Here is a 16,223-nt window from a genome sequence, read left to right as displayed (position 1 = left end):
TTACCCATGTTGACAATTACAGGCCTCTCTAATCTTTTCAAATAGGAGAACTTGCACATATGGTGGTTGACTAAATACTTATTTGCCCCACTGTAAAACATTACTGCTTTTGTCTACAAACACAGCCAAACTCAACAAAAAATGAAAACTTTTTACCTTGATTATGATTAAAGTATGATTATCTGAAAAAATGTCTGCATAGACTGCAAATAAAAATATTTTTTAAATAATGTAGAAAATATATTTTAAATACTGTATTTTTAGCATCATAAGGCGGACCTAAAAGCTTCCAAATTTCTCTAAAGCCGATAGTGTGCCTCATAATCCGATGCCTCTTATATGTGGATCAATATTAGTTGATCATGGCATAACATTCCCTTTAATGCCCAACCCAACAACTACTACTACTGGGCCTTATGATGCAGTGCGCCCTATATATGAAAACAGTTTTAAAATAGGCCATTCATTGTAGGTGTGCTTTATATTTCGATGAGCCTCATAAGGCGGAAAATACAGTAAATGCAAGTCATCAGCCAACCAAACGTGCATTTGAGAGGAAAAAAATTGTGCATTCAGTAAATGACAATAATTCACTTAATAATGGTAGAGTCAATTCTATTTCAATTTCTTACAGCATATGGGAAGACAATCTAAATTACCTATATGACTGAACTCATTATACAGTATAGAGCAAATAAGGTTGCTTAAAAGTTGGTGGGGACAATTTGAGCATCCTGAAAAGTTGCTAGTGTTATGTCCCTACAGTCCCTATTCAAACCTACATTCAATATTTAAAACATTTTATTCAATAATTAATTCTTTCACCTACCACTAGAGAGAGCCAATGTACCACTCGTTGTACCAGTACTGCATTTCAATTTCATCATTTGCATTGGGAAAAATATTCAAATGTTTTATCTCATTGACTGCCATTAACAATGATAGATGTCCAATTCATAATAAATATAAATAAAGTAGGAGGACTGACTTTGAATGCTCATCTTTCAATGCTATTAACGACGCTAGGCGTCCAATTCATTTTGAATGGGAGGAGCATATGATTCGTTCACTCACTCCTTTGTTACTACTTTTGTGTACTTATGTATTCCTCAATGCTTTTTTTATGCACAGCAGAGGTGGGTAGTAACGCGTTCCATGTACTCCGTTACATTTACTTGAGTGACTTTTTGAGAAAAATGTACTTCTAAGAGTAGTTTTACTAAGCTATACTTTTTAATTTTACTTGAGTAGATTTGTGAAGAAAAAATGCAACTCTTACTCCGGGACTTTGGGCTACACAAGAGTTGTTACATTTTTCCTGTTTAATCTACATTCAAGATGTACCGTAATGTTCGCACTATAAAGGCGTACCTGACTATAAGCCACCCACCAAATTTGACACGAAAATGACATTTGTTAATAGATAAGCCGCATTGGACTATAAGCCGCAGCCTGCACTGTATTATGAGATATTTACACCAAAGATATTAACAGGTAACACTTTAAGACCAAATGAACCACCATGAAGCATTGAACCAATTGCCTGCAAAGCATCATTGCTTCAAGAAGCTTCATTTGGCCATCACGGCTCCCATGAGGGAGACAGTCATCCTCTGCTGCCAAGTGCTGTCAACACTGATGTTGTCCAACATGCCTCCTAGCATGCATTGCTGTGCTACAGAAAATCTAAATTCAAGGTATGTGCTAATTATTTCTTTAGTTACGGTTCCAGTTGTTTCATTACTAACGAGTTATTAATTATTTGGTAACACTTTATTTTACAGTGGCGCCATAAGACTGTCATTAGACCATCCTAATTATGATATGAGACTGTCATGACTCATGAGCATTAATGAATGCTTATAACAGATGTCATTTAGTGTTATCTGGCAAATTATCTCACTTTTGGATGGATGTAAAAGATCCAAACTGGACATAAATGGAGTTAGTGACATATTTTGAAGGATGACACTTAATGACATCCGTCATAACTCAAGCATTCAGTAATGCCCATGATATTGTCATGTCTTATGATGCCGCTGTCAAATAAGGTGTTACCTAACCCAAATAAATCAACATATAAGCCGCACTGGACTATAAGCCGCAGGATACAAAATGAAGGAAAAAAGTAGCGGCTTATAGTCCGAAAATTACGGTATTTTTTTTTTAGCTAGCAATGCTAAAAGTAGCTCTACCAATTTCACCAATGGGACGTTGCAGCAATAATCACATGACTCCATTATACCAATCAGACGCAAGCTTGCCGTTCTACCTTCACGCCAGCCTGTTCAATCACGTGGTGTCTTTAAAGCACCTTTAAAATGAAGTATTTGATGTAGAGTGCTGCGCTCAAAATGGCCCGAAAGCGCAAATTTTAGCCTCTCCCCTGCTTTTCATTTGGCACCGATTGACCTCGAAAACACCAAGATATGATGCTTTTGATTTAAAAATAGTAATTATATGAAGAAGCTCTTCACTATTCAAACTAGGAACTTTTCTCCGCCAGAGGGCACTCATGCGCTTTGGCCGAATAATGCTTCATTTATTTAATTTATTTTCTCTTGTCGAAATTCAATGATTTTTTTTTTTAGGGGGGGGGACTTCTTTGGCTGAATGTGGTTATTTATGGGGTTATGGGTTATAGACAGGGGTGCACATCATTTTTTTGCCCAGGTTCTCAGAGGAGGACCTGGAGATGTGACTTGGTCCTCATTAAGCTTGAGAGCCGACCCGCCTAATGTGATAGATTTATGATAAGCTTTACTTAGAGCCAATTAACTTTAATTAATTATATTAACAATTAATGCCTGATTAACATCAACTGGCACAACAAAATTGCCATTACTTTGAAGTGAAATGTAAAGAAATAAACATAAACGCACCAATTCAAAATAAAGGGCATTATGCGGCTCCCACATTAACTCCAAGCCTTTTTAAAAGTGGGATGTCCTCCTCATAAGACCTCATTGAACGTGCATGTTTAGCTTTGTAAAATACGAGCAAAAACACGTTTGTCAGTGCACGGCGCTGTTTTCATTACCTTTATTCCGCCACTTGTCCATAGGGCGAGTACGGTGCTGTCTGACATTGATAGTTTGCTTAATTGCCACATGCTCTCTGTTTTTTTCGTGCTTTGCAAAGTTTGGATGGCTGAAATTCTTTGACCCTACATAAAATGCGCTGCTCTTATCGGCGACATTGGGATTCTCACGGCACATTTTGTACCGCATTTCCGTGCGAGCATCATTTACTTCTAGCCATGGTACCTCCTGCAGCAACTTTTCAGCTAAAGTCATTTTTTCGGTAGCTCCGGTGACGTCTCTGTCGTCTGTCTGTCTTTTGACGGGAGTGGGGGAACACGGAAGTAATTACTCAGTGTAGCCTGCCTCTTCGACATTTCGAGAAGTTATTTTCTCATGTCCGCCGCAAATACAGTGGTCAGCCATCGGTACGCAAAAGCGTATGGAAACCGTTGAGGGCCAGCGCGTTTGTCTACGTCCAGTACGCATGCGCGCATGCGGACCACTTATGTGCACCCCTGGTTATAGATAACTTCAGAAAAAAAAAAACATTGTTTGAAAAAAAAAAATCCAACAAAAATATAAAAAGTTATTCACAATGTTACTCATTACTTGAGTATTCTTTTCACCAAATACTTTTTTACTTGTACTTGAGTACATTTTTTGGATGACGACTTTTACTTTTACTTGAGTAATATTATTTTGAAGTAACACTACTCATACTGCAGTAAAATTTTGGGCTACTCTACCCACCTCTGATGTACAGGCATAAATGTTAAATGTAAATTAAGGCATCTAGGGTTTAAACAAAAAGACTTTCACATTCTGCTGCAGGTCTGGTTGTGTTTAGCATGACGGAGCCTAATTGTGTGGCGGTGGGCGGAGTTACTGTACCTGCATCACACTTGTATCCCATCTTGTTAGTAGAGTTTATAAACTCTTATAAGAGAAGGTTTCAGGGATATTATCTTTCTGGACGGCATTGCCAATTTGTATTCTCATGCCTACTTGCTAGTCTTCGATTGATGCACGTTTGGACTTGTTTTTTCTTTTTGCTGGATGCCGTTCTTGTTTTGTATCCTCTGCACTAATGAGTGCATCGCTTTGTTTAGGACTTGTAACCTTCGCCCATCACCCTTAACCTCCGGTTTTTCAGATCCCTGTCAAATTTTTGTCACGGAACCGTTTTGTTACTCCCTTCTGGTGTTTGCTTGTGGTTTTGAGTTCAATAAATATTGTAACACGCCTACTTGGTTTGAGTTGTCTGCTTAGGGGTGCAAGCTTAATTCCGCTGCCGCGGACCGTAACAAAGAGAGTGTTTTTTTTTGTTTTTTTTTGAAAATTACACCAAATAACACACAAGTTGAATCCTTTTTAAAGTATCCAAATAGTGCCCAGTACAAAGATGAGTCCTGGTGTTCATGTCCAAATATTTACAAGGAAGTTCGTATTTATCATCTGAGAATTGAAAAACAATGAGAAATGACTGAATTAAAAAAAGTTTAAATATGTTCAGCCTTCATGCCTCTAATTGTCCTCTGAACGTTTTTGTGTCTCTGCTGTCATTGAGGAAGCAACCGTCAAGGGTAGAGTGTCCAGGTTTGACGCCAGAGGGCATCTAGGGTCAAGATCTTGGTCCTCGCCGTAGACGTGCCGTCGCAGCGCTGTGACGCTGAGGTGCGTGCTAGTCTTCAGGTGATGAAGGTGGTTCTGCTCCTCCAGCAGCTTCTCACGCTCACATTTCTGAGGACACAAAACACTTGCTTAAGCGCCATTCCACAAAGAACCATTGGTCCTGCTCTCACCAGCTTGTCGATTTCCTCCTGCAGGTTTGCGATGCACTCCAGCTTCCTCTTACGGCATCGTTGTGCGGCCAGTCTGTTTTTGCCACGCCGGCGGACGTCGTGGATCAAGTCCAGCTGCTCCCGCGTCAACACGTGTTGACTCAGCAGATTCTGCAGTTCCACGCGGTTCAGACGGATCGCGTAATCCACAGAGAACGGAAGAGCCATCTGCAAAAATCTTGTTTTAATTAACTTATTGGCTGCCATTGATGGCGATAGACGTCATATCCATTTTGACTGGGGGGGCTGGCAGTGTTGATTGGACGTCTATCACCATCAATGCCAATGAAACACGATCAGTCAATGCTAGCTAATGTCTATCACTGTCAATTGTAGGGAATGTGTCGTTAAGAGTTGACCTAGTGATGACATTATAAAAAAACGTGAGGCGATAAACACACACTGGACTCTGAGCGCTGGCACACACACACTTTCTAGTCAATAATTACCCAGCCACCATAGCGACCCCATTCAAACATGCTCAAATGAGTTTCCAAGAAATCCATGACTTCTTGTATTGGTGAGTCTGTTAAGTTTTCCACAAGCAGCAACCCGTTTGAGCCGAAAACTAGATGGGTTCGAACCTTACCTGTCTGGCACGTTCTCTGGGGCACCAATCTCCATCGCCATCAGTCTCTGAGTCGCCATCCTCACCCGAGTTGAAAGACGAAAAGCCCGACTGAGACGCTCCTTCACTTTCGGACAACGTGCTTCCCTTCCACAGGGGGACGCTCCGTTCCAGATTCTGAGCCAAGAAGAGGCAGTTGCGGTCAATAGAGATCCGGTTCTGATGAGGGGTGCCCGAGTGAGATGCAACATCCTCTCGTCCACGAGCTTCAGTTTTCAGAGAGACATCTGGGATATGATCAGGAACAATAGAGAACTGTGGCCCGTTTTCTCGTTCTGTGATATTCTCATGGAACTGGGCAGTGTCAGACCCCAAACAAGTGTCCACGTTGTTTCTTGTGTCCTCCAGTAGTATTTCTCCAGGACCTTCAACTTTCTGTGTGATACACGAGAGGTTTACGCCTGGTCGGTATTTTTCATCTTTTGCAATGGTGTCCTGATCAACCATGCCTGAATTGGACCACACATCAGCGCTCTTGAATCCCAGTGGTGTTTCAGGGCCTTTGACTTCCCAAGTAGAACCTGCTACAGTTTCAGGACCAACACAAAATCTCCTTTCTAGTCCTTGTTCTTTGACTTCTGTAAAGTTTTGTTGATACTCAAAACTGGTGCCGTATCTTAAATGCTTTGGTAGGTCCAGAACTTCATGTTTCCAAGTGGCACTTAGAACGGGCTTTGGATCACCAAAAAACATTGTTTCTGATCTTTTGTTTTCATCTTTTGTGGTAGCGTTTTGATGAGACGGGCTTGTTTCACCTCTGAGATACCCTGCTCTGCACTGGCTTCTGGTAGCTTCAGCATTCTGCGTGGCACCTTCTACTAAATTGGGACAAGTAGGGAGCTTTACTCTTGGTCCTTGTTCTTGAAGTGAGGGGATAGGATTTGATCTGAGACAGCTATCAACATCCTTGTATTTGTATTTTAGACTTCCATCAGGTTGCCAATCGGGATCATCAGAAAACCTTGTTTGTGGTCCTTTTTCTCGATCTTCTTCGAAAGGTTTCTGAGGTGAACAGATCAAGTCAGAGCTAAAACCCTTAAAAGTGCGATTTCCTGAGATTTCCACTCCACTCTGGCATTCTCTTAGGCTTCCAGAATCTTCATCTTTCCATGTGGCACCTGCAACCAGCTTGGGATCACCTGAGAACCTTAGCCCTGGTTCGCCGTCTTCTGTGATGATGACTGAATCTGACATGAGAGTCATGTTAGCACATTTTCCTAGGCGCCGTTCAACATTCTTGTGACCTTCAGTTTTCTGCTTAGTAGCTCGCAGTTTGGGACAATCAGCAAACATTGTCCCTGGTCCTTGTTCTTCATCATCTGAGAGTATGTCATCTGAGAGTGTGTCTTTATTTATGTGGCCTGATTCAGATCTGGGACACTTGTCCACATTGTCACGATCGCTGCTGACAATTTCTGGAAGCTCAGTTGCATCTCTCCGTCCGGGGATTTCAGTTACCAGATCAGGACTAACATTAAACTTGATACTTGCTTCCTGTTTTTCTTCTCCAAAGGTCTCCTTACATCCATGTTTCTGAGGAGTTTCTTTCCCATAAGCCAGCTGAAACTTGCGATATTTGGGGCCTCCTGCACCCACAGGAGGTCCAGATGTGAATATAGTCCTCTTGCTATTCTCTTCCAAACAGCTTGGCAGAGCTGCTTCCTTCGATACAGGTTTGCTCTCCTTCTCCTCTTTGGTCTTCTCTTTCTTTGTACAACACTTCTTCCTCCGTGATGATGGCAAAGGCAGATCCGAGCTGAACTTGGGGAGCAGGAAGTCAAAACAGGATTGGTCCAGGTCTCGGAAGCCCAGCGTAGAAGCCGCCTGACGAATTTCAAGGATGTCATGTTTACCGAAGAGCAGCTCAGACGTGTAGGCGAATGTGAGCAGGGGCTCGAACCCACCCGCGGTTACCTTGGAGACAGGAACACATTTTTTAAAAAGAATTTTTTATCCTTGTGCTGTGACTTTAAATTAGTTTCTCAGTAGTAGATGTCCAATCCATTTGAACTGGAAGGGTGGAAGCGAACAAACCAATTTGGTGCCAAGTTTTCCATTTCAAATGGATTGGACGGCTAGCACTGTCATTTGGAGACAATGAATTAAGAAGAAAAATAAAAAAATATCCTCCATTACCTTTAAGAGTAGTGCAAAATCAAATTTACGAGAATAATTTTTTTGTGATCTGTTGTATGGTGCAAAAAAAAAAAAAACTGATAATAGATACTTTTGACAACCTTACCCCTCAATAACTGCCATTAACCCCAACCCAGTGACCCAATTTCGTTTTTAAGAGCCACACAATTGGACGTCTAATATCATCAATAACACTGAGTAACGTTACAGTATATCAGTGCTTCTCAATTATTTTCTGTTACGCCCCCCCCAAGGAAGACGTAAATGTTTTGCGCCCCCCCAAACTCTGCCGCCGCTGTAAATAGTATCATTTGTCTATAATATTACTATTATAAGTACGTCTCTGCCTCACATTGTATCCTTTTTTTCTATTAGAGAAAATAACAGAGATCAACTTATAAAGTATAACTTTATTAACATTGTTTTGTTTGTAACAGAAAAGACTTAACGCGCATCATTTTGCCTGAATTAAAAAAAAAAAAAAAAAGTCACATCCAAACTGTAAAAATACACTCAAGGGGCATTTTTTACCATTTGATACTGAAAAATAAAATCAGTAAATGATAACATTCAAATTGATTAGAAACATTAACTCATGAGGACAATATGCCAAAAAATTTGACCGAAAAAACAAAACTGAGTAGAAGAAAAAATAGTGTCTTTGGACAGAAGGACAGTTTTTATTTTCGCTGCTCGCTGCTCACAATATCACCTCCAGTTTGCAATGGTATGGGGTTATTTTGCACTGAGCATGCTATCAGTGCTCACTGGTTTACTGATATAACACTGACAAAGCGGGACGATTGTTGGCAATATTTGGCACGTTTTCGCTGAAAAACAACCAAGCGGCTTATCAATGAGACTGGGGTCTAATGTCTTTAAATGGCGTCTTAATTTATTTGGCTTCCGGCTGTCCGCTATGATCATTTTTAGACACAGTAAACAGTGATCTTTCCTCATCTACCACTGTATTAAATGTCAAAGCCAGAAGGCAAACGGCCCGAAAAAAGCGCATTCTCGGCGGCCGAGGGAGAACCGTTAGTGAGGGCGGTCGTCGTGACGATCCCTAGCCGAAAATGGCACTTCTCGGGCGGACACGTGAGAACCGGAGAAGACAGTGGGTCGCTGCGTGAGTCCGGCCGGAAAACGGCTTTCGAAAACAGCGCACACCTCTCCAGCTCTTCACGAGTCTCTTCCGTGTGCTCTTGCTTACTTCAAAAATACTGCGAGCACTTTGAAAATGAGAGCGCCACTGCCTCCCGCTGAGTGATGTGCAAGTACACTTTATTCTAGTACAGCAACAAAAAAAACAACAAAAAAAAGCATGTTCACACGCGCCTGGCATTGCCCCACTATTTGAGAAGTACTGCAGTATATCAACATATAAGAACATACAGTGGTACCTCAAAATACGATTGCTTCTACACGCCATCCTTTTGACATCCGACGTAAAATTTGACTCGCCATTTGTTTCAACATCCGCCGACATGCTCGAAATACGACATTTCATGACAGTGCCACAGTTTCTTTGTTTTCCCACAAGACCGACATTCGGCGGATTTTCTTGTGAGAGAAATCAACATGGGTTCCAAGAAGGTTAGCGCAGGTGGTGAAAAAGAAAACAGGTGACGCTTACCATTGAAATGAAGATGGAAATGATAGGAAAATATGAGCGTGATGTGTTTGTCCGTGAACTGGCTCAACAATACGTCCGTAGAATGTCTACAACAGGGGTCGCGTTAACCGAATATTTTCCGTCGTTGACCGTTTTTTTAAAATGGTGACGGAAAAAACTGAAGTCCATCCGTCATTTTGACAGGTTGCAATTCACACCCCAGACCACAGGGTGGCGAGTGTCATATTAATTAGCTATTGTCTCTCTTGATGCATGACGTCGTTGGCCTTACTCGGAAAAATGTCAAGGCAACTGAGCGTCCGAACTAAGGCTACGTTCATACTACAGGTCTTAATGCACGAATCCGATTTTTTCGTGTTTTCCCGACTCGAGTGAGGCATTAACTTGATGGTCTGAACGTGACAAGTCGCATAGAACGGGACCATTTCAAATCCGATCTGGGTCAGTTTCGTATGTGGTCTAAATCCGATCTGGGCCACATTTTTCCAGACTGTCGCGGCGGTCTGTACTGTCCGGTCCCGCAAATCGGATTTAATGCAGCAATTACGTCATCAAAAAGCGAGAGACGGTACGGTAGCTACGGTAGCGATGCAGCACTGCGTTATTAGCGCCTAGCTTGCCTTGAACACGGCTTTTTAGGAAGGGTCGGACTTGACAACAGTCATAAAAAAATAAAAATAGGTTTGAGGATAAGCCTGAGAATGATCGGTGTTCTCTTTGCTCCATATAAGCAATATTTCAACATTGCTTACACGGCCGAGAGTCGGGGCAAACTGCCCGTATGTGTGTGTGACATGCACGAACAGTGCGTGCATGCTATCGATCCATATACTTTGAATATAAGCCTAAACGGGGATTATATATGCCTGTTATTTGTGTCCTCTTTTAACAGCAACAAGCCTATGGCTATGTTCATACTACAGTTCTTAATGCACGAATCCGATTTTTTGTCATATCTGCGCACTAATTCGCAGTCCGACATGCGCTGAGCAAGACGACCCGCATACGCAGAAGCATCAAAACAAATGACCATACAATCACACATGCTGGCTGTCATCCGTCATTCCAGGGATATCATATTTTGCTTATTAAAAAGAGGACACAAATAACAGGCATAAATAATCCCTGTACAGGTTTATAGTCAAAGTATATGGATCGATAGCATGCACGCACTGTTCGTGCACGTCACACACACATACGAGCAGTTTGCCCCGACTCTCGGCCGTGTAAGCAATGTTGAAATATTGCTTATATGGAGCAGAGAGAAAACCGATCATTCTCAGGCTTATCCTCAAACCTTTTTTTTTTTTAATGACTTGTCAAGTCCGACCCTTCCTAAAAAGCCATGTTCAAGGCAAGCTAGGCGCTAATAACGCACAGCTGCTTGATGTGTGATGGCCCGGTGTGGATTCTCTGTTAAGCTTGTTCGGACAGAATATTAATTAAAGATGAATGAAAACTACATACTATTGAATATGTCATTATTAACATTTTAAAAATTTAAGTGATGGGTAAAAATAGATTATGACCGGATTTTTATGACCCTGTCAGTCAAAATGACAGACAACGAAAAAGTCCAGCGCAACCTCTGGTCTACAATCTCGACAGTCCTCTTCCTACCTCCGTTCGCCAGTCATATAAGTTAAGGTGACAATTATTATTGAGGTAACATCGCCAAAGAAATCGCCAGCTTCGTCAGGTTTTTAATTATGTATTTCAGAGCTTGTGCAAAACAACACGCCTACTGTCCGAAAGTAAAATCTGTACCGCACCTATCTCATCTACTTGTGTTTAGGTACAGCATGCAAAACACATCCGCCACATTAGAACCCAATTCGTTACATTATTACAGGAATTATCATTATAACTATTATTATAAAGTATTATTACTCCGATTTTCATTCATAATTAATTTGTTTTGCTATGTTTAAATTTCATTTGTAATAGTACCAGCACTATTTATTAAGGATTTGGTGTAGGTTTTCGGACTGTGCAACAAATCAATGGAATTATGATTTATGTCTCATGGAAAAATCCTGCTCGACATACGACAATTTCGACTTACAAACAAGGTCCTGGAACGAATTAACTTTGTACAACTCCTAGCAAAAAGAATGGAATCACCAATCTAGGACGACAACTCACTCACACATTTCATTTTGTAGAACAAACTCAGATAAAAAGCTTGAAAAAAATAATGCATTAGTTCAAAAGTGCAACTCCTAGGCATTCAGAAACACTAAAAGAAATGAATAAAAACATTGTGGTGGTCAGTAAATGTTACTTTTATAGAGCAAGTGCAGGAAATAAATATAGAATAACTCCATTCTGAAGAAAAAAATATGGAATCACTCCATTTTGAGTAGAAAATACAGACACACCCAGTCAATTTCTTTTCCTTAACTGGGCCCCTGCCTCAGATTAGATCTGCTCGTTAGTCAGCAGTTAAAAACAGTGCATTTATCACACCTTAGAGGGCTGCTGGACAAAGTGGATCCACAAGAATCATGGATCCATCAAGAGAGATGTCTCTTGAGACCAAGGAGAAGATTATCAAACTTCTTGAAGAAGGTAACGCTACACGTATGGATGCCAAAGATGTGGGCTGTTCACCGTCAGCTGTATCAAACAGCATGTCAAGGTTGTTAAAGTTAAGCGTAATGGTAAACCGAGGAAGATATCCAAACGTCATGACAAACAACTAAAGGCCGTATGTCTTGAAAACAGAAGATGTACAACAAGACAAATGAAGAAGAAATAAAAGGAAGCTGGAGTCAAGGTATGTGACAGAACTGTGCAAAATCGACTAAAGGAAATGGGATTTTCATACAGGAAAGCTAAAAGGAAACCATCATTGACACTTAAACAGAAAACAACAAGACTGCAATGGGCTAAGGAGAGGCAATCATGGACTGTGAATGACTGGTTGAAGGTTATTTGCAGTGATGAGATAGAGTTGAGAATCTGCATTGGACAAGGTGATGATGCTGAAACTTTTGTTTGGTGCCGGTCCAGTGAGATTGACAAAGATGACTGCCTGAAGAAAACATCAAAATTCCCTCAGTCCTTGGCGATATGGGGCTGCATGTCAGGCAAAGGCACTGGGAAGATGGCTGTGGTTAAATCTTCAATAAATGCAAAACTTTACATTGATATTTTAGACAGCTTTCTTATCCCTTCAATTGAAAATATGTTTGTCATTTTCCAAGTTGACAATGCATCGTTCCTTGGAGAAAGACTCATGCAGTCAATGCCATGGGCGGTAAATAGCCCAGATCTTAACCCAAATGAAAACCTGTGGTGGAAATTGAAAAAATATGGTCCGACCTGCAAGGATGATCTGGCGACTGCAATCAAAGAGAGTTGGCACCAAATTGATCAAGATTACTGATTGTCACTCATCAAGTGCTAGCTGTCATAAAATCCAGAGGTGGTGCAATTAAATACTAGAGATGTGTTTTGATTGTTATTTCTTTGTTTGTTTCTCATTATTCCAGATATTTTTCCTCAGAATGGAGTGATTCTATATTTATTTCCTGCACTTGCTCTATAAAAGTAACATTTATTGACCACCACAATATTTTTTACTTATTTCTTTTAGTGTTTCTGAATGCCAAGAAGTTGCACTTTTGAACTAATTCATTAATTTTTTTCAAGCTTTTTATCTCAGTTTGTTCTGCACAATAAAATGTAAGAGTGAGTGCTCGTCCGAGACAGGTCATTCCATACTTTTTGCTAGTGGTTGTATGTAGAGGTACCACTGCATATAGCTGGAATGGCTACTTCATTAGGTACACCCTATACTGACACCCATCGCAAAAAAAAAAACAAAAAACAAAAAATCTCTTGAAGGAGTACCTAATAAAGTGGGCCAATGAGCGCATGCGTCCTTTTGAGGTAAACATTGTGACGTCTCCCTCAAGCAGCTCTCACCTCCGGTGGCAGTATGATGTCATCGTTGTCGCGGTGGAGCCTTCCGGCGAAGTAGTCGCTGCACGAGGCCAGCACGGTGCGGTGGGCGTGGAAACGGCGGCCGTCTACCTGCACGGTGACATCACAGAGCAGTCCACGCAGGCGCAGCTCGTCCAGACGCCGAAGCACGCGCACCGGGTGCGCCGCGCACGCGTATGTGTACGAAGGCATCTGCGTACACGACGTTTGACATCACAAAAACTTTCGAAAATGAGGCAAATGATGATAATCGTGATAAAAGTCAGCCCCGCTTACCTGTGCGTAGACTCGTCCAGGTTCTTTGGCGGTTTGGAGGACTTTGAAACAAGCTTTGAGCGAGCTTCACACACTCATCTGTCAAAGTGTTCATGAGTGTGTGCGGGTGTGTGTTTGAGTGTGCGTTGCGACAGCGCTGACTCATGCTGATAAAAGATGAGCAAGCGTTTTCCCGTCCAACACATTACCGCCCTCCCTCCCTGCGACAACACTTCCTGGAAAGACAAACAATTGGGTATATTACAAATAAATATAAAGGATTATGGAGGGGTGAAAAGTCAAGACGGATGATGCAAATTAAGACAAGCCCTTTCGGGGGGCAATGACACAATACAAATGATTCATGAATGATTGAATATTATACGTACTGAAAGCATTGATTAGGCTGGGGTCCCACTTGGAATGGATTGGACGTCCATCACCAAATTGACGGCGATGGACGGTGAGTCCATAAGCGGATTTTAACGGGGGGGTAGGCCGCAGAGGGGCCAGGCCCCCCGGGTGGCCGAAAAGTGTCATTGCATGTAATTGACTTTCCTATATGTAGAAAAATTGTAAAGCAATAAAACTGCATCAAAAATGAATGAAATGAACCAAAAAAATATAATTTTATAATGGGTCAAAATCATTTTTCGAACAGATAATGTGACTAGCAACTTAGATGATCATTTGCCTTGCATATAATTTTCCCAAAAAAAAAAAAAAAAAAAATAGGGGAGGGCAGTTTTATTTTTCAAAGGATTTTTTTTTCTCTGATTGAAAAATTGTTTTTTTGATTGAATCAACTTTTTTGGGGGATTGAATGATTTAGACACAAATTTGATGAAACAAAAAACGCACATCGTCAACTTATAATTATAAATATTCTTGTAAGTTAATTTTATTGCTGACACTGCGTTTCGTGGTCATCAACATGTTGTGCCCCCCCCCACCCACCCCAAAAGTCAAACTCCGCCTATGCCGTCAATGACAGTGGATGAGTTAAAAATAATTATTAATATTTTATTTTTGTGTTATTCCATTTTTTATATTATTATTTATATCTCTATAGGTATCAATTTTCATTCTACATATTGTATCATACATAGCATTGGGTGTGTTGACATTGTGACATATCACATTATTTATATTCCAATAGGTTATCGATACACTCCCTTCAAGAATCGAAATATCATTTTTAAAAAGATATCACTGTTTAATAAAGGAATCAAGAGGTGCTCCTAAAATTGTCCACTAGTGTTTAGAACTCATTGGCTGCCATTGATGACGCTAAGTGTTATCTCTTGTCTAATATTTAAATTGCAATGGTCAATTTTGTATTATTCATTGGCTGTAAACTTAGTACAATCATCAAATTGATACCAAGTCCCAAGGGCGTAGGTTTGCATAGGGACGGTAGGGACATAACACTACCAACTTTTCAGGATGCTGAAATTGTCCCCACAAACTTTTAAGCAACCTTATTTGCATTATATAATGACTTCAGTTATATAGGTCATTTAGATTGTCTTCCCATATATTGTAAGGATAGAATTGACCCGACCATTATTAAATGAATTACAGTACTGTACTTTCATTATGTTCAGACTTACATTGACCCCTTTTACTTGCTGAATGTGCCAGTCCATTTTTTTGCCCTCAAACGCACGTTTAATTGGTTGGTGACATAACCCCCCCCCCCCCCCCCCCCCCCCACACACACACGCATTCACACCCTGGCAGAAATACAACATGCTGCCTCCTTCCCCATTCGAAGACGAGGGATATGAGAAGTGTTTTTCCGCCAGCAGCAGCCACTGTAAGTAATGTAAAAAGACATCAATGTTATGGATGTGGGGAACACACCACAAACGTTGCTACTGAAAGTCCAACCTGCATCAGAGTTAGCATAACATTAATCTGTGTGAATTTCTTGAATTCGAGGAGGAAGCCGCGTTGAAATATCCTCCTGTATGTTTTCTACTGTAATGTTAATTAAACTGTAAGAAATGTAGTGAACTGAGGATTACCCCCTTATAGATACTTAATTGATGATTAACAAGTTTGTATTTCTTGTGCATGTTAATATAACTTATTTTCAAATATTGCAATTAAAATTTGCTAATGAAATCCAGACATTTATTCTGGAAGTTTTTAAAATGTTTCTTTTGTAGTTTTTGAAAACAAAGGTTTGAATCGAAAGGTGTATCACCTGAACCAAGACACTTGAAAGTTATTATAAGTCAATATTGATCATTTAGCCTATCAATTATTTCGGTCCATATTGGTGTGAAATGTAGCCGTGACCAGCGTTCACCCAGTCTGTTTGGTTTTATAAATGTCCCATCCCCAGCAAAAAGTGTAAATGCAGGTTATGCTGTTATATCGTCCCTACTGATGTTGAGACAAGTCCAATCCTAAAATTTCACCAAAAAAATGTATTGGTCGCTCAATGGTGTTTTCCAGCATATTCTCATGAATTACAATTTGGCCAAAGGGGAACTCACCACCTCCTTTATTGGTGTGTTATAAATGTCGTTGAAAAAAAGGAAGTAGCAAAGAATTCCTTTGCGCATGTGTACTTAGCAAAATGAGTAACACTCATCGTATGGATCATTTGAGTGTGCGTGTGTGTGCGTTACACTAAAAGCAGAAGTGCGGTGAGATTACAAAAGAAGCACCCCAGCGACCAATCAGGTGACCGCTTGAGATCAACTTCCTGTTTCCATTGAAGAAAAACTAAGCGTGCACAA

At 40.7% G+C, this 16,223-nt stretch overlaps 1 protein-coding gene across 1 annotated transcript; it reads right to left on the bottom strand.

The window, feature by feature from the left end:
- Positions 1 to 199: 199 nt before the first annotated feature.
- Positions 200 to 13,610, bottom strand: bach1b (BTB and CNC homology 1, basic leucine zipper transcription factor 1 b). The gene is made up of 5 exons (XM_057820106.1): positions 13,492 to 13,610; positions 13,198 to 13,407; positions 5,454 to 7,406; positions 4,826 to 5,032; positions 200 to 4,763 (listed from the first exon to the last, which is right to left on the bottom strand). Exons 2-5 carry the CDS (start codon positions 13,405 to 13,407, stop codon positions 4,548 to 4,550), a joined length of 2,586 nt encoding a protein of 861 aa, XP_057676089.1. The 5' UTR covers positions 13,492 to 13,610; the 3' UTR covers positions 200 to 4,547.
- Positions 13,611 to 16,223: the final 2,613 nt, after the last annotated feature.

The sequence above is a fragment of the Corythoichthys intestinalis genome, chromosome 18, assembly GCF_030265065.1.
Source record: "Corythoichthys intestinalis isolate RoL2023-P3 chromosome 18, ASM3026506v1, whole genome shotgun sequence".
NCBI classification, from domain to species: domain Eukaryota; kingdom Metazoa; phylum Chordata; class Actinopteri; order Syngnathiformes; family Syngnathidae; genus Corythoichthys; species Corythoichthys intestinalis.
The sequence above is the reverse complement of the archived record's forward strand: the minus strand, read 5'-3'. Positions and strand labels throughout refer to the sequence as shown.